Raw genomic sequence first — 24,434 nt, forward strand, 5'->3', positions numbered from 1 at the left:
TTTTGGGATGCATCAGTAGAAGGTGTTTTTAAACCTTCCTCAGAGGAATTGGGTATTGACTACAGTCAGGACTGCTGACTTTGACAGGGCGGGCCAATGCTTCTGCTGAGACCAAAGCCAGAGATTCCTGGCTAGAGGGTCGGCCTTCTGCTCAGAGGCAAACCGATCTCTATATTTGGGATCAGAACAGAATTTTACCCCTGTGGTTTGCCTTCCTCTGTAGCGGGGAGCGTGGCCTTCGACCCTGGATCTCTTGAGCACATACTGACATTTCACAGAAGCAGGACGTTGGCTGCCATGGTCCCCTTGTTTCCCTGTGGATGTTAGGTCTGTGTTGTGTCAGGGCTGATGGTCATTTTATGTAGTTTCCATGATGGATTTGTATGGGATGGTTTGGATAGGGATGATGCTGCCGCAGGCAGGGGGCTGAATTAGATGTGACCTCTGAGGGCAGGTAGCCCTGCTTCTTTGTGATGTGGGTGAAGAGGTATTTAATAGGAGTATAGGTTGTAGTTGTGTTAGTCTAAGCCAGGGGTGGGCACAGTGTGGCCCAGGGGCAAGATGTGGCCCGCTAGGCTATTCTATATGGCCTGCAGGGCCCCTAAAAAATTTAGAAAATTAATATTTATCTGCCCCTGGCTGCCTACCATGCAGCCCTTGATGGCTTGCCAAAACTCAGTAAGCGGCTCTCCACCCAAAATAATTGCCCGCCCCTGGTCTAAGCACATAGACAAGATTTTTGGGAGGTAAATCCAATATCTTTCATTAGACCAGCTAAAATAGTTAGAAAAATTCATCTTTGCAAGCTTTCAGGTACAAACACCCTTTTCCAGGCGGAGAAAATGTTCCCCCCTGGAGCCCGCCCAAGCCCAAGGGCTGTGTGACCCAGAGGTATCCGCAGGCCCCACTCCCGGCAAACCCATGGGCCGGGGCTAACGCAGAAGCGTGTCCACTAGGGTGGCCATCATAGAGGACAGTTGGGTTGTCCTCTGTCCTCTATTGATATGAAACCCATGAACGCGATGTGCCTCCAGAGGATGGCGGGGCACAGCGAGCTCCCACAGGCAGCAGTGGCACTGTTGGCAGCAGGAGCGTGGCGGTGGCAAGTGGTGAGCTCCTGCAGGTGGCCATGGCACTGTTGGCAGTGGAGAGGGGGGTTGCCAGCACTGATCAGCGATCGGCAACCACCCGCAGACACCACCGGCAGCGTTGGCAATGGCCAGCGGCAATCATGGACCACCCGCAGACACCACCGGCAGCGTTGGCAATGGCCAGTGGCAATCATGGACCACCCGCAGACACCACCGGCAGCGTTGGCAATGGCCAGCGGCAATCATGGACCACCTGCAGATGCTGCCAGCAGTGTTGGCAGTGTGGGGGGTGGCTAGTAGCGACCACCTGCAAGCGCTGCTGGCGGTATTGGCGGCACCTTTTCACAGGGGGTGCACTGCCATGCTCAGGGGGCACACGCGTTGCCATCTGGACTTCTTCATGTCCTCTATTTTTCTCTTGAAGAGGCCATAAAGGCGTCGGGTTTGGTATCAAGACAGCACAGAGTAGCAGAAACTGGCCTCTGTGACTGATGCCCACCCGCGGGCGCTGCCCTTCAGCCCCGCGCGGGCCGGGAGCCGCTCCGAGCGCTCCTTCCCCGGCACGGCGCCGCGAGCTCCCTCCCGCGGCTGCAGGGCCGGCGGCGCGGCCCGGGAGAGGCGGGCAGGGAGGCGGCGCCCGAGGGGCGGGCTCGGTGCGTGGCACCCGCGGCCCGGGCGTGCTGCAGAGCCGGCGCCGCTGCCTCCGCCCCGATGGTGCCCGGGCGGCTGCTGCTGCTGCTGGCGCTGCTGGCCGCCGAGGGCAGCGGCGGCTCCGAGCGGGACGGTAAGAGCGAGCAGGGGTGCGCAGCCCCAGCCGCCCGTGGGCTTTCCACCCTGCGTGCTGTGCGGGTTGGTGCCAGCCTCGCCCCGCAGACGCTGCGGGAAGGGGCCGCCGGGGCGGTGCGGAAGGGGCGCTGACCGCAGCCGCCCGCTCAAGCTGTGCAGGGGGGACCTGGCTCCAACCCACGAATCCCGGAGCTGCCGTGAACAAAGGGGCTGGCGCTAAAGGAGTTCTGGAGAAGTCTCTCCTCGCCCCTGCTCCATATGTGGGCTCTTGGGCAAAGCTGGGCTGGCAGACATCCTCCCCAGACGCAGGGGCCCAGCCCGGGGCCCCCAGCCCTGCCCGGGGGAGGCTGCTAGAAGGCGAAGGAGCAGTCTTCTTCCGTGTACGGCGTCTTTCCTGAGATTGCCAGCAGAAATGGCAAAGGTGGTGGGGAATTTTGCTGCGGTGTGGGTCTCTGTCCGCTATGGTCTGGACGTAGATCACCCGTTCATTTGGTTTAAGACAGCCAGTGTGTGGCAGCAGGTTTGGATCCATGCTTGCAAGCGGGACTTGAAGTGAGAGGGTAGGGAGGAGAGGAGTTACGTCTCCTCTCGGACTCGGAGGGGAACATGTGGGTCCTCAAAGGTGGCAATAAAAGGTGCAAGAGAATGTGTTTAAAACAGCGAGGCCTCTGTTCTGCGCCGTTTGTGGATTGGGTTGAACTCGCTCGTATAGACGTGCGTGCTTTGCTTCTGTGCTGAAATAGTTCTGGGCAGCTAGTTTGGTTTAGCTCATTCCCTTAAATGTGTGTGAGAGATATTCTGCTGTAAGGCCCCTTTGTCCTAGGTTAACTGCAGGCACACAGCAGGGGGTGGAGGGCATTTTACCTCTACCAGCTTGGTCAAAGCAATGCCATACTTGCTGGTAGGTGTGCCCTTTGGTGACTGCAGTAAGAGCCGTCTTTCAGCACATACTGTGGGTCACAGGATGCATTCCTTGTGCACCCCAAATTCTCACTGCTTTTAGCGAGAGCTTGGCATGCACTGGGTGTACAGATTTGGACCATTGGTAGAGGACAGTGAGGCCCAGTGGGTAAGGCCCAATTGAGACAGCAATCTCTGTTGATCAATGTAGAAAACAGAGACATGGGGCAGAAAATTTTCCAGTGCTTTATTTTTCCATAGGAAATTTTCCATTTCTAAAAATTCACTGTTTCACAAAATTCATTAGTAACAATGAGTGGATGCCAATACAATATTAGGCAAGCTTGGCAGTTTCAAAGTTGTAATTAATGTTTTTCAGGTGATTATCCCTAGGAAGTGCATGAGAAAATACATATATGTTTTATTGATTTGTAGACAGGAGGGTAAATACACTCACATAATACTCCAAACCAAAAACCAAGTTATAAATTGACCTACGTAGCTGCACAGGTCAAATCAAAACCACAGCTTGGCATATCATGCAGAGTTTTTTGGGTGTGCTAAACTTAGTGTGTCAACAGTTTTCAGTGCCTTTGGTTTTTTTCTTAAATTTAAACAGACAATGTATGGGAAGTACATGCTCTTGTGTACAGTATGGTCTTTATATTTTTGCAGGTATTCCAATAAAAATAAATTATTTCCCCATAAAGCTTTGAATTGGTTTGAATATAACATTTAGACCACATTAAGTGTGCTGTATTTAATTTTTTTCCTAATCAGATATTTCAGTTCAAATATTTGTGGCTATTGGGACATAAAATTAACAATGAGGGTACTTTTTTAGTTTTGTTTACTAAATACCAGTCAAATAACCACGCTAAATCAGATCACGCTTTATTTAGGGCATTGGAAACTTTTCCGGAAAATTTTCCAATTCAAAATTTTCCAGAAAACCTACATCTCTGGTAGAAAGACATACAATCATGCCAACAGTATCTTGGTGCATTTGGTATTCATGTGAGATGATGTCACTGTAATGGTGCTTTTCATCCATATCGCTCAAAGTTCCTTTTGAGGAACTTACCTCCTGGTAAGAATCATTTTCCCCCAGTTTACAGATGGGGACATTGAGGCACAAAGCATGACGTGACTGGCATAATGCCATGCAGCAGATTACTGGTAGAGCTGGGGGTAAATCTCAGGTTCCCTGTGTCCCAGTCCCTGAACCCAGTGCTACCACATATTGCAGTTGTATGAGCCTGTACACTCCTCCGGTTTCTAGCTGCCAGCATGGGGGGAAGCACTTGGATGACCGTGCTTCACAGAAATGAAGCGGTGGTTCTGTAGGCCACAATTAACAAAGGACAGAAGGTGTGCAAGGACAAATTTGCTTTTGAGGGTTGCGATACGGCCTCCCTGCGAGACTGAGCATGCGAGAAGGGTTTTGGATGATGGATGGTCTTTGTGGGCTGGCTCAGCTGTGAGATGTGTCTGGAAGAAGAAGTAAGGAGCTGCACTGATGACGTGGAGAAGGGAGGGGGTTTGTGTGGGCTGCAGAGGACAGGCTTTCTCGGAAAGTTCTTGAAGTTGCCTTTTGATTTATGCAAAGTCTGCAGCCCTAAATTTGAGGAAGCAAGGGGTTAAAGGAGCAGGCGGCAGCAGCTGCCTAGCTTAGGCGGGGGCTGAAAGAGTCTCCTGGGGTGGAAAGAGCTCACTGCTGCTCAGGATTCTTCATTGTGGGAATCCCGCTCGGTGTCTCTAAAGTCCTTCACCCCCCAGACAAGTGCCAAGAAGGGAACCTTTAATGAGGGGTTTGCCTGGGCTCTCCTCTTGCAGAGGAGGATTGTGGCTTTGCTTTGGCTCTTCCCCCACCCAGCTGAATTTCCATACTGCACAGTGAGTCCTTTCTCTAGCCTGGAAATCGGACACCTCTTCCTGTCCATCCCAGAGCCTCCTGCTCTCCCTACAAAGGTGCCATCTGGGGTAGCAGCATTCGGGAAGTGGCATGAAACAGGCATAAACAGCTTGTTGGCTCAGGGCAAGGACAGGAGGGTGAATTCCTGTTTTGTCTGGTTTGAAATTCTCTGTCCTCCCTGGGCATTCGGGCTGGAGCAGCAGCTGGGCTCCTATACAGTCTGTCTTTCTCTACCTGCCACCGTATATCTTCTGCTAGGGCAGGGGCTGGAAGGTCATGTCTGTTGTGCAGCCCTCTCCCTCCCCGCGCTCCTGTCACTGGCAGCATCCCAGGCGTTCTGAAAAGCCAGGCACTGCCCTGGTGCTCTGCATGCCAGTATATGTCTGGAGACCTTGCCAGCTTCACTGTATTCCCTGGGGAGCTACATACCTTCCTGACTAATGTACCCCCTCTGGCTAGACAGCACACAGAGGAACGTAATTAGGGACCTGTCTGTGCTGGCAAATGAGCTCGGTTTGAGGGCTAGGTTTAGGTAGAGTTCAAATCCTGCCGCTGTCCTGTCTATCTTGTAGAAATACCCAACAAAACCAACTTTGAATCAAACTTGAGTGTCTCTTCTTGGCTATAATCTCTCTCTGCATTTCCTTCTGATGGGAGTCAAGGATTTTAGGGGTTTCTTTGTAACCTCCCCCCTTTCCCAGCTGGGAATACCATGTGTTATCACTGCCTTCATTACCCCTGTTCCAAATCTTCCCCTGCAGCTCTGCTATAGTTTTGTCCATATCCCAAAGACTGCCAAGGCTGCTCTCAGTTAGTATTTAGCACTTCACCATTTTACTCCTACAAAGTTCCAGGTCCAGCCAGAAATCCAGCTCTTGTCCAGTAGCCAGAGGTATTGGGGCCAGGGTTACCAACCCCGGATGTATTTATTGTATTGACAGTCTGCCAGCTAGTCACTGACAGCCAAACCGTTCCACTGACGCATGTTTTTATTGATTTATGTTTTATATCATGTAAAGGTAACTCTACTGTTGGTTTGTCCTCTGCTGCCAGCCCAGGCTGGGCTCAGATGTAGGGTTTGACATCATCCATACTAAAAAAGTAAAAAAAAAATAAAAAAAATTCAGTAATTTTTTTTCTTGGGTTGGCAAGTGTGCTTGACGATAGCAGTGGTGTTACCCTGCTGTTCCTACCCCCTATCCCCAACCCCAGCTAGGGGGGTACTTACCCCCATACCCTGATTCCCCTGACTGTATCCTGTACCATAATACTTCCAACAGCCCAACCCCCAGCCTTAAGTCAGGCTTGGGGTTGGGCTGTCAGAGGTATTATGGTGCAGAATGTTGCCTTCCATTAGCCTGTTGTTGATGGTTTCTTTGATGCTTAGTCAAGCTGCTTAGTGTTTTTACTGACAGTTAAAGATTTTTTACTAACTTTACTGGAAGGCCTTTTTGGCCTGATTTTTACTGACAGTCAGTACATTTACTGGCAGTTGGCAACGCTGATCAGGAAGCACATCCAGATGTGTTGGGTAAATGCATATGGTACATCCATTAGGAAATGCAGTCCTCCAGTTTCCCCAGGTACACCTGCCATGTCCCCCAAATGGTCCTGTGTTCCAACCAGTTATTCCTGGCATTGTTTGCTGATCCATTCAGTTTGCCAGAGATCCTGCCATGCGTTTTGGACAAAATTATGTGCATTCCTGCTGAGATGAAAGTGTTAACATGAATGCCAACTCAAAAACAGAGAATTTAACTCTTCCAGCAAAAAAGAGATAATGCCAGAAATTTCCACAGTGTTTTGTAATAACTGGGAAAAAAGAACATAAAGATTTGGCTTTGTAAGTTTAAGAAGCTGGGCATGAAAATCCAAGAGCAGGAAGGAGAAACTATGATTGGACTTCACTCAGGCCACAGCCTCCATTCCTATATGCAATAGGAAAAACATCTGGGATACACATCTGGAATGCAGCAGAAAATCAGAGCAGCAGCCTAGAGAAAAATAACAGCTGGACAAATTCTGCTCTTCCCTATGACTGTGTAAGTGCTCACTGAGAAAAGAGGGGAACACTGTGAGGTGAAGGGAAGCAATTGCACTGATTAGATGCTTTACAAGTAATCTAGTTTCTTACAATGTTGGATTTTTTTCTACCTCTGCTTCCTTTTATCTCTCTGATGAAACAAAGATTTATATTTGATATCAATAGAAAAAAAAATGGTTTCTGTTTACATCTCAGATACCATACAATGAAAAAATAACTTGATTAATTTTCACATTTTCATACCAGGCCAGGTTCTAATCTCAGTTGCATCAGCAAAAATGAAATTGGTTTGCTGGTTTCACTGGGATTAGTTTGAAGCTCCCCCCAAAATCACTGCAGTTTCCAGAGTATCTTTGCTGTGTATGCCCTTTCTGGCTATGCTGTGCTTTACTAACTGTCACCTGCAGTGGAGCAATGTTGGGGTGACCCCAGACTAGTTTTCTGCCTTTGGGGACCTCTAGCTCAGCTCCCACCAGTAGAATCCAGGAATTAAATAGTTCCAACTATGTAATTTGGGGCAACTAACTTGCATGGATTAGCAGGCATTGTATGTACAGAATTCAGTCCTGACCGGTAACTTTGATCATACATTCAGGTTAGATGTTTCTTCTCACTGTCTTTCACAGACCTGTATTGTCCCAGTGAAGGGAACAACACAGACTATTGCAAACAGATGGGGTGGTTAGAGAAGAAAAGGAGTTGGGACTTGGGTTCCATTCCTAGATCAGTGTCAGTGGGGTGCTGGGAACATCCCTTAACCTTCTTGTTCTTCAGGTTTCCTCTCTCCATTGGGACAGTTGTTGATTTAAGCTATCTCCACCTGGATTCAGTTTCTACTAGGAAAGCCATTTTTAGGGTGACCTGGCAAGCTGCAAAACAAAGCAGTAAGCATCTCTCTCTTTCTCTTCTGCTTTTTTCTGTCTACAGAAAACCTGCTGGTTCTTACAGTGGCCACTAAGGAGACTGAGGGATTCACGCGTTTCAAGAGATCAGCTCAGTTCTTCAACTACAAAATCCAGGTGATGCCCAGCAACTTCCAGGGGGCAATGAAAGACGAACTTCTGGGAGGGGTTGGGGGTATGACCATATGACCAAGAAAACTGACCCGGTGAGGATGTTCTCTGAAGCTATTGTGGCTGAGATGAACTGCTTGATAGCGCATAACCCTCCATCATTTCTACTGGAGGCTTGAGGTGACATCTGTGGCACATGGATCTCCAAAGGGAGCTGCAGTACACAGTGCTTGCATCATGAGGCAATGCTAGGCTATCATGTCCCGAGGGTGAGAGGAAGCATGATCGGAACAACACTGGAGATCCAGCCCTGGTCATTCCATACAGGGCTGCTGCAGCATAACTCTTTGCAGCCGTATTCCTGCACCGTGCCTTTCAGGGACTCTGAGTAGCGCAAGGTGGTGCAGTGGGAGCTTTGCCTCCACCACTTTCAGTATCCCTACACTGTTCCCAACCTACTTGCACTGGGAGAGCCAAGACCAGTGTAGCTGTGAGCTGCCCTGTGCTCCTGGCCATGGGGGCCAGCAGTGAGAGAGCCACTTGCTCCCCTGACAGCCAGACTACTCCTAGCTTTCTGAGGGTGATGCCTGCTGGGGGACTGAACCCTTAGGTAAAAAATATGCTGAACCTTTTAGGTGCTGGGTCTGGATGAGGAGTGGCACGGTGAAGATGACAAGGCGGCAGCTGGGGGTGGGCAGAAGGTACGTCTCTTGAAATCAGCCCTGCAGCAGCATGCAGACAAGGAGGACTTGATCATCCTCTTCACGGAAAGGTAATGGGTTGGGGGACTTGCTGGGAGCCGAGTCCTGAGGTCATGTGAGGCAAGATTTTAACAATGGGGAATTAACTGAGAAAGGAGGTTGCCTGGGGAAGGTGTGTCCAGGCCTCCTGAATTCCTGTCTGCCAAGATCCGCTGAGCTCAGCTGGATGCTAATGTTAAATGCATCCATGCCAACTAGGAAGTTCTCATTCAGTGGACCAAGTCCAGCCCTTGTGTTACCACTGCCTGTGCCAGGACTGAGCTTGACCTTATGTCTCCAAGACATCAATAGCTTGAGTCTCTAGTTTTGGCCAGGCCTTTCCCAACAGAAGTATCTGCTTTATGAGGAGAGGTAGCCTGCAAGGTGACAGGTGTCGTGGGAGCCAAAAGCCAGTCTACCAACTGAATGCAAGAGCTAAATAAAAAGACTGGACTGACGGATGATATGGAGAAGAGTCCAGGCTCTGAGGACATGCTGAGCCTGCACTGAAGTACTGCAGCCCCAGGGGCAGGGAGAGGTGATGCAGGGAGCTATATCCACCAGTGAAATGAGCAGCTGTTGCTCACAGTAGGTTACTTTAGAAAAACAAGCCTTGCTGCAATTAAAGGCAGACCTCATTCTGGCATGCACTGGCAGGAGGGTCATGTGTAAGATATAGGAGGCAACTATTCCTCTCCTCATCTCTGGCAAGGCATCCCCATCACACTTTAAGAAAGATGTTCTTTCCATTTGTCTACAACAAGAATGATCAGAGGTTTAGGAAACATGACCTTGGTGGAAAGGTTGAAGGAAATGCATTTGTTTAGTTTAGGAAAGAGAAGCCTGGGAGAGTGGATGGGACGTGGTAACAGTCTTCCACCGTGGAAAATGTTGTTTACAACAAGGATGGTGATGATTCCCATGTCCTCTGGGGGAGGGATGAGAAGAAATGGGCTTAGTTTGCAGCCCAGAAGATTTGGGTTAGCCATTAGGAAAACTTCCTAACCATAAGCATACTGAAACACTGGGCCAAATGACCCATGGGCCTGTTGAATTCCTTCCCAGGAGGTTTTTTGCAGGAGAGCTAAACATCTGTGAAGGATGGTCTGCCTCTGGGCAGAGGAAGGGACTAGACTGTCCTCTTGAAATCCCATCTGGCCTTATGTTCCATTGATAGCTTTTAAGTGCCATGCTCCACTCTAGGAGTCTTGCTGCCCCATAGTTGACCAGTAATCATGACAAGGGCTATAGCACAAGGAAAATAAGGACTTCTAGGGTTTCTCAGTTTCTTACACACTTTTAGCTCCATTCCCTCCATTTGCCTTGTTTTGTTGCCCCTGTAGCTATGATGTGCTCTTTGCATCGGGCCCCGCAGAACTGCTGAAGAAGTTCAAACAGGCCAAGAGCAAGGTGGTTTTTTCAGCAGAGAACTTCATCTACCCTGACCGAAAGCTGGAAGCCAAGTACCCCCAGGTGCGAGATGGCAAGCGCTTCCTGGGCTCTGGAGGTAAGAATCAATTTGGCATCTCCCAGTATTGCATTGCCATTAAACATGGCTTTGGGAGAAGCAAATTTGTGAGAGATATAATGGGGGGTCTGGAAAACAGTTTGCTGATGAAGCTAGTGGTGATGGGAACTGTGTGTGCACAGCCATAACACATAAGACAATCATGCGTGAACATGTTTTTCTCTTGGTGCAGTCCTCATGGAGGATAAGAACCCATTACTTATAGCTCACTGGGAAACTCCTTTAGCACAGGATAAAGGAGTCGGTACATTTTTGTGCTGAACTTGAAGGATTCTATCCCAAATGATGGGATATAGCAAAGAACGTGATGCTGTCTTTGCTTTGTTGCAGGGAGATTGAGACACGTGTGTCCATGTGTATATGAGGACTGATATTAGATACTTTCTTGGCAGAAGGACTGAGACTGTAATTCTGTAGGACACCCTCAAGGCATTCCCTTCTGCAGCTGAATTAAAAGTCCTGTGGTTCATTTTACTCATTGCCTTGTCCCCACAGGATTTATAGGTTATGCTCCAAATTTGAACAAGCTGGTGGAGGACTGGAAAGGACAGGACAATGATAGTGACCAGCTCTTCTACACCAATATCTTCCTGGATCCAGAGAAAAGGGTACGTGGAAGGGAGTCTTGTTGCTTCAGACATGCTCGGTGCAATTATTTATCTACCTCCAACTGGAACAAAGGGTATTGAGCTTGTCTCCCCAGCTCTTTCTCCTTAGGTTACCTCCTACTATAGAGTCCTCCTGGGCTTCTCTTTGTCTTCCCATGATGCCTCTGTTGGCATTTGCGCATATTCAGTTTCCCATTTTATTAGTACCAACATGTATCCTTACAGCCCCACCCTTGTATTATCCTTCCCGTTTGTCCTTTAACGTGTCCTGTGTTCTGCAAGTGTTTTTAAACCAAGATTGCTGAATACCAATAGCAACAATATCTTAAAATCAGGAAAAGTGTATTGTTTTGAACAAAGAAATATTCTTGTGGAGTGTTCGAAACCAGACATTAAAGGATCGTTCCGGGGCTTGAGGATAAGGAAACAAAACTTCAATCGTAAAAGAGAACAAATGAGTCATGAGTTTTCATCTGAAGTATATGCAAAAAGACAGGAGCATTGAGTGGAGCTGGGTTTGCTTATCCCATTGGGTTTGAATCTAGCTCATCAGCTTTAAAATGAGTTTCTCTCTCATATTCTCAATGCCATATCAGCTTAGCATAATTCCACTGACAGGGCTTTCAAAAACAGGCTGCCAGCACTTTTCCCCTCCCTTATGGAGGGGGACGAGTCTTAGAAGATGTTGGCATGCAGTAAACTGTGCTAAGTTGGATGTGATCCTGACAAACTCTGGTCACAGCATGGCTCTGAGCAGCACAGTGTAAATGCAGATTGTAAAACTCGCTAAGCGGTGGTACAGCACTGGTAACGAACAGCACTTGAGATGAGCATAGTTCTGTGATGGGAAGAGGGTGGAAGCAAGACAGTGTTCACAAAGGGCATTTATGCTTGGCCTGCGCTCCTAAATATGTTATGACATGAAGCTTATATGTGGCTGCACAGGCTGGCAAGTGCCCTCAATGTGTTTATTTGCCTGTATTATTATCCTACCCAGTGAAGCTTTGTGGTGTTCATTTATCCAGCTTTGCCTTACATAAGATAATTTGGAAAAGGGAGAATTGCTCAGAGCAGACTGAGGCTGAGACTCACTGGCAGGTTTTGAAGGTTTATTGGAGGATATGCAGGTGATCAGAGGAGCACAGTACCACCTAATTCAGCACATGGACCATGACAAAAATTGTCTCCAAGCATGAGGGACAACAAATAGCAGAGAGAGGGAAGGAGGCATAGGCAAGGAAAGCTACATTTTCAGATGGGATCTAAAAGCAGATGGAGCCTCCCTGAGGCTTGGTGTTGGGAGGATGAGGCTGTTACCAGGAGTTGCAAAGAAGAAGAGTTTCAGTAATAATAGTGAGATGTGGGGAAAGGACAGAGGTAATCAGTGTTACTTCAGTGAAAACACGAGGGCTCCTAAAGGATTGAGAGGTAAGGGGGCTACATTGTTTTGTTCTAGCAAAAGATCAGGTCCCTGCTTTTGTACCTGTACTGAATAATGGGGTGCATGGGCTGGTAGGGCACATGGCTGCACGTAGTCTAAATGGGGTCTTTTATTTCGCTTTTTAAAGGAAAGTATCAACATCAGCTTGGATCGAAGAAGCCGGATCTTCCAAAACCTGAATGGAGCATTAGGTGAGAGGAGAGTGCAAGGCAGTTGCCTGCTGATACACAAGAGTCGCACTGGGGCAGAAGTGGCTAACACTAGAACCCATCCTGAAGCCAGGTTTTGGTTCACTGCTTTGCCCTGGGATCCTGCAATTTGTTTTCTTTCCCCACTGGGCCCAGACTGAATTTGTGCTCTGATCCTGTCCCTGTGTGTAAGAAGGCAGTCAGGTTTTCCCTTCCACACCTCTTCACTGCTTCCATCTCCACATGTCAAATGACATTAGTTTTGGGGAGTGAAAGCAGGACGAACAAGTTGGCAGGTAATAACACAACCCCTGCTGCTTTGTTCACAGCATTGGACTGAGAGATGTAAGAAGTGGGAAGCAGGTGAGATGAAGCCAGATGCCATGTGAGCGCTCAGTCAGAACGTGCTTTCAGCCATTCAGTTATTCCACCCTTGGCAAAATAATCTATCCACGTTTTTTCCTGAGGCAAGAGAGTGAGGGATTTATTTGGTGTTATTATACTCTTTTCCCCTGATTTTCATCATTTGGGGTTTTATCGCTGTAGGGTGTTTGGAGGGCTTGTTCTTAGCATACCAGGGAGCGATTGGAGTTTGTGTCTAGACTAGTCCTTTTCTTGGAAGACTTTGCTTTGCTAAGCATATACCCTGATCAGTCCCCTTGCATTCGGAGGGATGCTGTGGGTAGATGGATCAGAGGGGAAGACATTGGGACTGTGAGGGAAGTGCAGAATTCAGAGATGGGTCTTTCCCAGCACTGTGCTGGTGCTGAGCAGTTCCTAACAACATATTCTTTACCTATTCCTGTTTTAAAGGGCTCCAGTTGCTCTTGGGAGACTGCCTGACAGTCTAATGGGTTTCACCTTCTAGGAAAGTTTGAATGATACTTTCCTTTGGCTCAGCCCCTTCCTTCCTAATTCCACTCCCTTGCAAACACCCTAAATAATTCCAGTCCCTGTTCAACATGGTCTGTATCACCCAAATGCCAGTAGATGGTTGACCAGCCTTTCTCCCCCCACCCTCCACAACCTTTCCAGCTACAGTTTGCAGCAGAGGGTCAGGTAAGGCAGGACGTTGTCAGCTGCTCCTAAAACATCCTACAGATAACGCTGCTGTGATGTGATTTCCAGATGAGGTGGTTCTGAAGTTTGAAAATTCCCGAGTGAGAGCAAGAAATTTACTGTATGATACCCTCCCTGTGGTGATTCATGGCAATGGACCCACCAAGGTAAGCAGGAGCCTGGAGAGAGAAGTTAGTTGTGAACTCATAGCAACAGATCTCTTTCTGAGTGGAGTTACTGAAGTGCATCCTGGGGGACTGTTGGGAAATTAGGGTCCTGTCTCCACCTACTGTCTGATCCCCCAGAGAGCTTTAATTCAGTGGGGATTGGATGACCCCAGATACATTGGCAAAATAGGGAGCTCTTTGATATTGGGTCCTTGGTTCAAACCAAGACCAAGTGTCCTCACGTAATGAACACTCAGGTCCAACATGTCATAAGCGTATAGTTGTGGTCTGGCTCTGACTGCATAGGTATGCACAGCAGTAACTGTCACCATTGGTCCACTTCTTACCAGTCTCAGCACCTAGATGCCAAGGTCTGATGGCCCATGGGGACTGAATTGTGCTGTTGCTCCACATCATGCACTGTCTCAACACATCAGTGTTCTCCACTACATGAAGCTAGACCTCCAGCCCTGTACCCATGTCAGCTGTTTTCTTGCAAGGGGGAGAAGGGAGTTGAGGCTGATGATGGAACTGGTCTGAGACAAGCAGCTGGGGGACAAGTCTCACCTATCTTACTACTGAGAGCTTGGGGGCTTTGCTTTTGTAGCTGCAGCTGAACTACCTGGGGAATTACATACCACGGATCTGGACATTCGAGACAGGCTGCACTGTGTGTGATGAAGATGCAAGAAGTCTCGCTGGGTACAAGGTAAGGACTGGCCTGGTGCAAGCTACAGAAGAGAGCTCCTATGTCTGCAGCTCAAAATGTTCTGGAGCTTCCCTGGAGACTGGGAGGTGTGGGCAGGGGTTTGGAGCTGAATGGTGGCCCTCATGTCTCTATCTGTCTTGTTGAATGCAGGATGGGGAGTTGCCTTTCATTCTGATAGGGATTTTTATCGAGCAGCCCACTCCCTTCTTCTCCCAGTTCCTTAAGAGGCTTCAGACCCTCCACTACCCAAAGAAACAGACTCAGCTCTTCATTCACAACCATGTAAGTCACATCAGCTTTCGGTTGTGCTGGCACACAAGGGAAAGCATAACCTCTGCCACATCCCAAAAGCTTTTGCAACCTCTCCCCAAACTCCAGGGGTCTGTAAGTGAGACACAGCTGATGTGCTCTTGTTTGCTAGAGGTACATGCATTGCCTCTCTCCAGCCATGAAGAAGGAAGGAAAAGTACAGGTCATGTACTTTGGCAATGCCAGAGTCTCTGGAGCTGGCCTGCTGGTGAGCTTTGACTTGGCTCCTGTGGGCACTGGTAGCTTACTCTTGGCTCATTTTCCTTTCTGTGTAGGAGGAACATCACCGGTCACAGGTGGACACATTTGTCAAGGAGCATGGCAAAGAGTATCGTGCCATCAAAGTGATTGGGCCAGATGACCAGTTGGAGAATGCTGAAGCCCGTCACCTGGGCATGTAAGGGAAGAGACTGGTGGGAATGGCCAGGTTTCAGGTTGCCCACAGTCTAGGCAACACAAGCTTCTCCTTACTAGGAGGGGCTTTTTGCATCCAGGCTAAGAGGTCTGTGGGCATTAGAACAGAAGGGCTCAGAAGAAGTTTCAGGCATAGCTTTGTAGCTCTATGGGGTAATGACAGATTTAGCAACGGGGCCTTGTGTAACACTTGCACTTCCCCTAATGTGCTTGTTTAGATGGAACTTGTCTGGAGTAACAGCACTGAAAGCCTCCTCCTTGCGGAAGAGGTTCTCTGACCAGCTGCTCTTAAAAGCCTCTCTCACAAAATGCACCCCCTGACCACGTGGCATCAGCTTTCCCCGCTCTGCAGCCAGCCTGCAGCCTGTCCTTGGCAAGAAATGTCTTGGCCCATGATACTGTCCAGCTGATATATATAAAAGCCAGGGTAGATTTGCAGGCAAAAGAAACAGCCTCCCACAACCTGTGTGCAAATATTCTGGCCTCAGATGGATCATGTTCATCGTTCATTTAATCTTCCAGAGCAACAACCTCCCCTAGCCCACACCCCCTCCTATCAGAGAAAATGTCATGTTCTGAGCCACACTTTTTCATCCATGGCAGGGTTCTTCTGCAGGGAAATAACCAGACACCTGTTACTTCTTTGCTTAGACATAGGGTTGTAAAGCTCCATCCCCCAGATGTGGGACAGGGGGTAGATTTGCAGTCACAAACCAGAGAAGAAAAACACCCTGATCCTCCAAGAGAAAGCCCTGATCATTGTAAAAACCTGTCCTGTTATCCTGTTTATTCTTGCTCTGTCCCAAGTGGATTTCCGCCTGACCTTTGGACTCTGTCTGTAGGGATTTGTGCAGACAGGACCCCAGCTGTGAGTATTACCTCAGCGTGGATGCTGACGTGGTTCTGAAGAACCCGGAGACTGTGCGGATCCTGATTGAACAGAACAAGTGAGTCGTTCCATGCGAGCAGTCCTTACTGGGCAGGTTTTGGGTGGAGTGACATGGTGATGGCCTCCATCCTTGGGAAATGGGGAAGGGATAAGAGAACACTGCTGAGAATGGAATATAAGGCTTGCTTACGATAGAGGTGGACCCAAACAGCAGGCCTTAGATGTAAAACCATCCCTGATTTTGCCCTTCCCTCTTTGGAGCAGAGACCAAATCAACCTACATTGTTGGAAACAGATGGTCGAGAATCAGAATCATTTTTCCAAACCAGATTTGGGTTATAATCCAGATTTGGATCCATATTTCAAACATCCTGAAGTCCAAGGTTTAAATTCAGGTATAGGCTATTTGGTATGGCCCACTGTAGAGATAGGGAAATCTGGATCTGAATCCAGGGTGGGAGTCTAGAGAGTGGGAAGAAAAAGTACAAAAGAGTTGGATCCAGAAAGACAGATCCAGTGTAAAGGAGCTCTGTTGACTTCAGTAATACAAGACTGGTTTACAGTATTAGTCTGGGGAATTAAGTTTAAGATCACTGGTCATTAGAAACTTCTAAGCCATTGAGGCTGTGAATGGGACCTGATTCTCCTTTCTTGGCCCATCTGTGGTTCAGAGTTTTAAGTATGCTTGGAATATTGAAACGTCAAGTAGAGTAGAAAAGGGCAAGTCTTGAATGAAATATTTTTACCCCTCCCTCCCCTGCCCATCTTTATGGAAAAGGTTGTGCAGGGGCTAGGGACTGTGTTTCAGAGCGGACTGACTACAGGCTGCAGTTAGGTACAGGCTCAAGGCTGAAGCCTGCCCTTCCTTACACAGGTACCTCTGTCACACTCAGTGAGAGCAGTATCTGTATATATGGGGAGAATGATTTGGAAATCCTTCACTTTCCCTCCCATGGTAACACCCTTCCCTGCAATCTTTTCTTCCCCTTGTACCCACAGGCAGGTGATTGCCCCACTGGTGAGCCGTCATGGGAAGTTGTGGTCAAATTTCTGGGGGGCCCTGAGCCCTGAGGGATACTATGCCCGCTCAGAGGACTACGTGGATATCGTTCAAAGGCGGAGGGTGTGAGTATGGCAAGAGATCCTTGCCAGTCAGAATCCTCTCTATACAAGGTTGGCTTGGTACAAACTCAGCAGCTGGGGAGCTCGTAGCTTTAAATCAGTTTAAAGCCAATTGGAAGCCAGGTACAAGAGTAATAGACAGTAAGAAAAGGAAAGGAAGGTTGGTCTCTCAGTTTGGAGCTATTTTAGCTGCTATACACACTAGAAGGAATATGGTCCAGTGACTGGAGCTGGGAGCTGAGCACTAGGGGTCCTGGATCACAGATTCATGGTCTGACCTTGGACAAGTCACCTAACCTCCTCACACGTACCTCACCCTCCCATCCACATCCTATCCCTATGAACAATAGACAAAGGGGTGTTAATTATCCCATGTGAGCCCATCCGTTAGGACACAGTGTTTGCAAAGCTCCGTGTGGTTCTCAGATGCATAGTGCTGTAAATCTACAGTCTTATTGGTGATGCTGTGTGCAGCCTGGAGGGGCTTTTCCTGGGGTTCCTGCATGGCATTTTGCTGGGTGGCTGCAGGATTTTTTTAATTGATCTTGTGACAAGCTAATATTCAAAAATAGCAACTGTGTTTATACTGATGTGTTCAGGATTCAGTCTAGCCCTTAGCCCTTTGAGACCCAATCCTGCAGCTTCTACTTACGTGAGAGGCCTCAATGGGTAGTTATGTACTGTGCTGATTTTTGGGATGGGAGCAGCAAGTCTGTCCCTTAGCTTTACTAGAAATGAAGAGGAGGGTATTGCAGAGAGCCTTTTGGATACTTGTTATTTTTGAAAGGTTCAGATCCCTCAATGGAGGTTAGAGAGAGAACTGTGACCAACTTCTTGTTCTGTGGCTGCCTCTGTATAGCAACCAGCACAGCTTGAGGTCCTGATTTAAGGATTTAGGGCATTGTAGTAATATTCTGATTCAGGAGTTGGCTTTTGCTCTGATGGTTGCTCTAGTTCCCTTTAAATCCATGGAATGACTCAGTAGGAAGTGGCTCAGGCCCTTAGTGGTGTGCCCAACAGGAACATGTGGCTATAGTTCCTGGACCTTTGTGGTGGCCAACGGTTTGTGCTGCCCAAAAGGTGTGGGCCACTTGCAAATACTGGCTGGATGGGCCGCACCTATCAATGCACCTCTTCCCCACAGTTCCCAGCAGGGGTGGCATGTATGTACTTGGCTTGTGAGCCCGCAGTGACCTGCTATCGTTGTCCTGCTGCTGCTTTGTGTCTAACCCTCCCTTTTGCCATCTTGCAGCGGGATCTGGAATGTTCCCTACATTTCCAACATCTATCTGATAAAAGGCAAAACCCTGAGATCTGAACTCGACCAAGGAAATCTCTTCCAGAGTAGCAAGCTGGATGCAGACATGGCTTTCTGCCAGAATGTCCGGGATCAGGTTAGTAGAGAAAAGCAAGCAGCTACTTGAAGGGAGCTGAGAGTGGGAGGAGATGACAGGAATGAGAGGTTTTGGGGCCCCCGTTACCTCTGTGCCTAGTCTGTGGGGAGAGATGAAGTCCTGCATACTGGCTGGGAGGGGATCTCTGCCTGTGGCCTGTAAATACAGATGGGGGCTCTTGTAACCAGAGATCAGTTGTGCCTTTGACCCACGCATGCAGCTCTGAATATGGATGTCAGTGGGAACTGCATACACACACTTTAGACAGGCAGTTGGGAGCGGACTGGATGGGGCATGGTACCATTACAACCAGGAGGCCCAGGACTTTGTCTTGCACCAGCATCCACTCTGGGCTGTCCCAGCCTGATTTGGTTCACTCTCTCTTGCAGGGGGTCTTCATGTTCCTGACAAATCGGCATCCATTTGGACACATACTTTCTCTGGAGAATTATGAAACAACTCATCTCCACAACGACCTCTGGCAGATCTTCAACAACCCAGAGGTGAGGTACCCTGCATGGTGAGTGGATCTGTCACACTGGGGTAGGGTAAGTAGGTCCAGTCCAGCATTCTCATCAGATAGAAAATCCAGGCTCTGTTATGTGAGATTTTTTTCTGTAAGGGTTTCACTGAAGCAGAACTGCAGGGCTTTGAGGAAGGGCATTTGACTCGTAAAGACCTTTGGGCCCTAGAGCTTCAGAGCCCATGAACTGTCCTCTGCTTTCTCTCTCTGCAAACAGAAGGAAGGTTATGACTGCATATGACCTTATACTATATCCAGGCTCCACAGAAGTGACCCTTAACTTGTCTTTACCACAGGACTGGGAAGAAAAGTACATCCATGAAAACTACACGGCAGCCCTGAAAGGGAAGCTTGTGGAGATGGTAAGAAAGTACTGTCCCTGTTCCTCAGCCTTCCTCTCTCTGTAAGAAGTAATTCCACTGGAGATGGGGTTGCCTCAGAGAACTTCAGTCCAAAAAATAGTGATCCTCTCTTAGCTTACAAGTGTCCTTAGGGACAAATCCTGCTGCCAGCAGCATATATTTGGGTCTATCAACTCCACTGGGAAGTGGGCACATGAATCAGAAGGCAGAACCCAACCCAGCATAACCAAATCCTAAATGTTCATTCAACTCACCCTTCTTCCTCCTCTTGCCTAAAGCATCTGGCTCTCTTCCTCTTATCCAGCTCTGTCTCTCTGCCTCTATTTTTACCCTCCTCCTGTTTTCATGTGTTCTGTCTCTTTCTCTAGCCTTGCCCAGATGTTTACTGGTTCCCTATATTCACTGACACTGCCTGTGATGAGCTGGTAGAAGAAATGGAGAATTTTGGCCAATGGTCTGCTGGAGGGAATGTGGTAAGAAAACTGGGGGCTTTCTGGGTTACAGTTTTTGCCACTTGCAGTGAGTATCTGATAGCATTTGCAGCGCACTACAGGAGACTGTTTAATGCAGTAATTTTAAATAAGGGGCTGGGTCAGGGCTCCTGAGTTCAGTTTCCAGGTCTGCACCTGACTCACCACATAATTTTATCCTTGTGCCCAAATTTTTAATTATTTGGTTGATTTTTTTTTTTTCCTGCTTCCCTGTTTGAGATGAAGTAGACTGGATTCTCAGAGGTCCCAAGCTTCAGCAGCTTCCATTGACTTCCACTGGTGTTGCAGCACATGTATATATTTGAGCATCTGAGATTAGAGCTGGTGACCATTTTTGAAAACATGGGCCCTAACCTCCCTGTCCCCAACCTCCTCTGTCAAATGGGGATTATAATACTTGCTTATTTCTAGGTTTAATGAATGCCTGCAATCAACTTCATGGGCCTGGAAAGCCTGCTAGAGATATAACATTAAGTTACTATCAGAAACCAGTATTTGTATACTTCAAGATACCAATCATCAAATATCTCCGGTGTTTCAATTACAGGACAACAGAATACAAGGAGGATATGAAAATGTCCCAACTATTGACATTCACATGAACCAAGTAAGATTTGAAAGGGAGTGGTACAAGTTCCTTCTGGAATACATTGCTCCCATCACAGAGAAATTGTACCCGGGCTACTATACTAAGGTAGGCATTGAAAACCACGCTTCCTGGACACTGTCACAGTCAGCTGTGACTGAAAAATCTTTCTTGTGCATTCTGCCTTCCAAAAATAAGATGCATGCTTTATTGGGGGGAGGGAGGGTGGGGTGTTGTATGTGAGAAAGTACAATACCTTTGGATATTACACCAAGGGTATACCCATAACCTACAGCTGAATGCCCTCTGAGAGCTGTAACTGGCAATGTTTATGGTTTTCTTTTCTCTCTGGCAGACGCAATTTGAGCTGGCCTTTGTTGTGCGTTACAGACCTGATGAGCAACCTTCCTTGGTGCCTCACCATGATGCCTCTACTTTCACCATCAACATTGCCCTGAACCGTGTAGGAATAGATTATGAGGTAAGGGTCCATGTAGAAGAAGGGCACTCTGGAAGTCTCCCTGTCCAGTCTCAGACTAGACCACCCAATGCAGCTCCCAGTTCATCCTAGGCAGCTGACACCCTCCTAAATCCCTTCCAATTAGCAACTGTGTTTGAATTGCAAAATTTCCTAGAGGCAGACCCAAGATGGGAGCTAGTGGGAGCTTCCCAGGCTATCAAGAAGGAGTCAGTGAACTCTGAAGGCTGCTGGGACAGTTCCAGAATAATTTCTCTTACATGTAGGTGCTAGTACTTAACTCAGGTCTCTCTGGTTTTATTTCACACAGGGAGGAGGTTGCCGGTTTCTGCGTTACAACTGTTCTGTACGGGCTCCTCGGAAGGGTTGGACACTCATGCATCCAGGACGCCTGACCCATTATCATGAGGGTCTTCCGACCACAAAAGGGACCCGTTATATTGCAGTATCTTTTCTCGACCCCTAGAGCTAGGCTCCCCAAGAAGGACTTTTCCCCAGCACCCCTCACTGCTGAGTGGGAGCTGGGAATGCTGCTGAGAGTCTCTGAGGCATCGATCAAAGCTATTTGGATGGTGATTTCTCATGATGTTTTAACACTGCTGTTGGAAGCTCTCTCCTGTCACACTGCAGGTCATACCTAGGGGCCTAGCTATAGAATTTGGATGGGGATTCTTTGTGCCTTCCTTTCCCATGTTACTCATGATTTGCTATTTCTTGGAAGTGCTGTTTACTTGGACTCTTAGGCATTACTTTCCGAAGTGTTTTCTTGGACAGAAAATCCAGTTGTATGGAGGCAAGCCACTTCTTTATTCTTCCCACCAGCCCTTCTCCCAAAGATCCAGAACTCTGTTTCTATTCACCATATACACAGGAACAGACACTAGGGAATAATTTCTGAACACTACTCCAACCATATGTTAGGTGTCAAGTCATGGAGCTGGCTCCAGTATTGGGGAGCAGCATCTTAGTAGTTGAAATACTGAATGAATCTGAATAGCCAGAGCCTGAAGTTCACCTTCCTCATACCTCTTTGAATTTAGGTGTTTGTTAAATACAGCAATAATGGTAACACATGTAGAGCCTATTAGCCAAACTGTAGTTAGATGATGTCATTCTACTTCTGAGTTTAGGTGACAGATCTCATCCTAACCTTTTTTTTTTTTGCTGCAGCTAGAAGGAAATGTGCATGCTTCACCAAACTGTGTGTGTCTGTGAGTGTGTGTAAGTGACCTCTTAGAAAGGGAAGGCTATGTAGAACAGGATATTCAAGATATTTAGTACTGAAGTCTTTCGCTTCTGTTATTGGTTCAGATCTATCCCGTATTAATGTCAAAAGTTGTAACCTCCCTGTAGCTGTTCATAAAATCATAGGAAAGTAGGGCTGGAAAGGATGACATAAGGTCATCTAGTACAACCCCTGTTCACTGGCCTCTCCAAAATGTCCTTGATGGTGTCATTCCAGTTCCCAGGTCAAGTGTCCATATTACATTGAACATTGACTGGCCTCCTGAATCTACCCTAAATGGGCCATGGAAATTAAGTTGTTTTTTCACAGCTAGAGGATATTATTTCCGATCATCACTTAAATATTCCAAAATATTACATATGCATCTCCCTAGAAAATGCTGGTTTTGTTACTGGAGGTATGGCTGGAAGGTGTTCAGATACTAGGGTGAAGTGTTTGGGATAAGAATTGATATAGTATAGGATAGAATCATGGGGGAGGCATAGTGGGGGCCAGTATAGAAGAAACGTGTCCTGCCAAGACCCATGGCGTATCAACTCTGCTTACTGAATGGAGGGCTTTAGTCTCCAGGTCTACCAATCTAGGATGTTCCATGAACACTGCATTCATGAACACTGCATTCACACAAAACAATGTTTTTAAAAATAAATGACTTCCAAAACCTAGCTCCCTATGGGTTTCCAGAGAGGCTTTTTCATTTACTTAAAACTACTAATCTAGGGAGAGCCATTTTCATCTGATATGGACAGATGATATGAACCATTAAAGAACTCAGATAGCTAGCCATAAGTTTTAAGAGAGAACTTAAAGGGGCATTAAGCTTTTCTTTTGCCATTGTTTTCTTTTTCTTTCTGGATCCATTTAGAGACACAGACACACACATACAACCCACTTGAAAGTAGAAGAATTAAAATGTTTCTATAACTAAAAACTGAATCCAGTCAATTGTTCACTGTCACCAAACAAAGGGATTTTAATCACTTGAGAAGGTGCTGAAAAGTTGTATGTATTTATTCAGTGGATTTAGCTACATATTTGTTGGGGTTTTTCACCTGCCCAAGAAAATGAATGGAATCAGGGAGGAGGTTTCTTGTGCTTTAGTATTTCACACAGGATGTACAGTTTCAAACAGGAGATTTTTACATTAAAACTTAACAAAATGATGAACTGTAAGCAATGCTTTTGAATCTTTAAATATATGTAGTTAATTATATAAAGGCTGCTTTTTTCTGCAAGTGAATGAAAGCATGCATAGGCCTCTTAGATTGCCATTGTCTGCAGCAAATGATTCAGCAGCTGCAGCAGAGGCGTATGTAACTCCATATCATGGTTAATTTTGAGGATTTACATGGTCATTTATCATTATCAATCATCCTGTCGAAGAATGGAGGGGGAATGGTCTTTTGATTCAAGACGTGGAATGGCCTTTAGGAAATGTGAGTTCAGATTGCTTTGCTATAGATGTGCTGTGTGATTTTTTTATATCTCTTGGGCTGGGATTTTCAAAATCAATTGGAATTAGATATCTAAATCCCCTAGACACCTTCGAAAATCCCAGTCTTAATTTCTTAATACCTCTCTCTCATCTGTATAACAAGGATAATTACATTTCCCTTCCCAAGGTGTTGGTAAGCATGCATTCATTAATACTTGTGAACTGTTCACCTGTTACAGGGCCAAGAAGCTATACAAGGACTTACCTAGATAGATAGATATCAAGAGCCGTACTTGATAGAACGCTGTTCGGGGAACGATAACACACAGTATTTATTTTAATTTCATAAAGAAGAAAATAAACCTAACCAGGAAGGAGCTGCTACCTGGGGCTTGGGTTCACGTTCACATTTGTCACGCACACGCATGACGAGGACTGTTTTTGGACAATCCACTTGACTTCTGCATTTGGAGTAGATCCTCTTAGCACCGGTTTAAACGTAAAGGGCAGTCCTGTCATTCAGGAGTAGCGATCTTTTAAGGCAGTAACTTGAAAAGAAATAGAAACGAAATAAGGGTTATTGATCTATCCAGCCAGAGTGTAACGAGACCACCTGGAGGGCTGTGGGGTGCTGTGCCTGTGAGAGGTTTGAGTGTGTTGGAAACACGGGCTTGGATAACACAATAATGGGCACAGGCCAGGTGTGCCGTGCTAAGGAGTGGAGGGGAATCTGCTCTGCAGTGCCACAGCCTGGGCCAGCCACCGTCTCCCGGTGAACTCGCTGCAGCTGGAACAGGCTGTGCAAGGCTCTGCCCTTGGGCACCAGTGTCTGCAGGCAGGAAGTTGCCCAGCCCAGGCTCAGACGCTTCTGCTTGCCTCTGGTCATGACGGCCTCCCCGCAGCCACCTCCCAGACTGCTGCTTCCCACAGAGCTAAGCGCCTCGGGCCTGCGATCCCACGATGCATTGCGAACAGGGCCGAAATAGAAGCGCCTCG

The 24,434-nt window shown here is 47.4% G+C and overlaps 1 protein-coding gene across 1 annotated transcript; it reads left to right on the top strand.

Annotated features, from left to right (window-relative positions):
• Positions 1-1,749: 1,749 nt before the first annotated feature.
• On the top strand, positions 1,750-23,166 carry PLOD1 (procollagen-lysine,2-oxoglutarate 5-dioxygenase 1). Its single transcript, XM_006259292.4, has 19 exons — positions 1,750-1,875; positions 7,664-7,755; positions 8,385-8,521; positions 9,833-9,996; positions 10,513-10,625; positions 12,194-12,257; positions 13,383-13,480; positions 14,088-14,189; positions 14,340-14,471; positions 14,774-14,895; positions 15,755-15,859; positions 16,801-16,926; positions 18,176-18,317; positions 18,707-18,820; positions 19,137-19,202; positions 19,571-19,675; positions 20,241-20,387; positions 20,635-20,760; positions 21,068-23,166. The coding sequence occupies exons 1-19, from the start codon at positions 1,803-1,805 to the stop codon at positions 21,221-21,223; spliced, it is 2,184 nt and encodes a 727-aa protein (XP_006259354.2). The 5' UTR covers positions 1,750-1,802; the 3' UTR covers positions 21,224-23,166.
• Positions 23,167-24,434: the final 1,268 nt, after the last annotated feature.

This window comes from Alligator mississippiensis, chromosome 13 (genome assembly GCF_030867095.1).
Source record: "Alligator mississippiensis isolate rAllMis1 chromosome 13, rAllMis1, whole genome shotgun sequence".
NCBI classification, from domain to species: Eukaryota; Metazoa; Chordata; order Crocodylia; family Alligatoridae; genus Alligator; species Alligator mississippiensis.

Bases quoted from the DNA above. Each gene is read 5' to 3' on its own strand.
- PLOD1 (XM_006259292.4), top strand. From the start codon at position 1,803: ATGGTGCCCGGGCGGCTGCTGCTGCTGCTGGCGCTGCTGGCCGCCGAG. The intron at 7,756-8,384 runs GTGATGCCCAGC...TGAACCTTTTAG, and splicing joins TCTTCAACTACAAAATCCAG to GTGCTGGGTCTGGATGAGGA. The intron at 13,481-14,087 runs GTAAGCAGGAGC...TTGCTTTTGTAG, and splicing joins ATGGCAATGGACCCACCAAG to CTGCAGCTGAACTACCTGGG.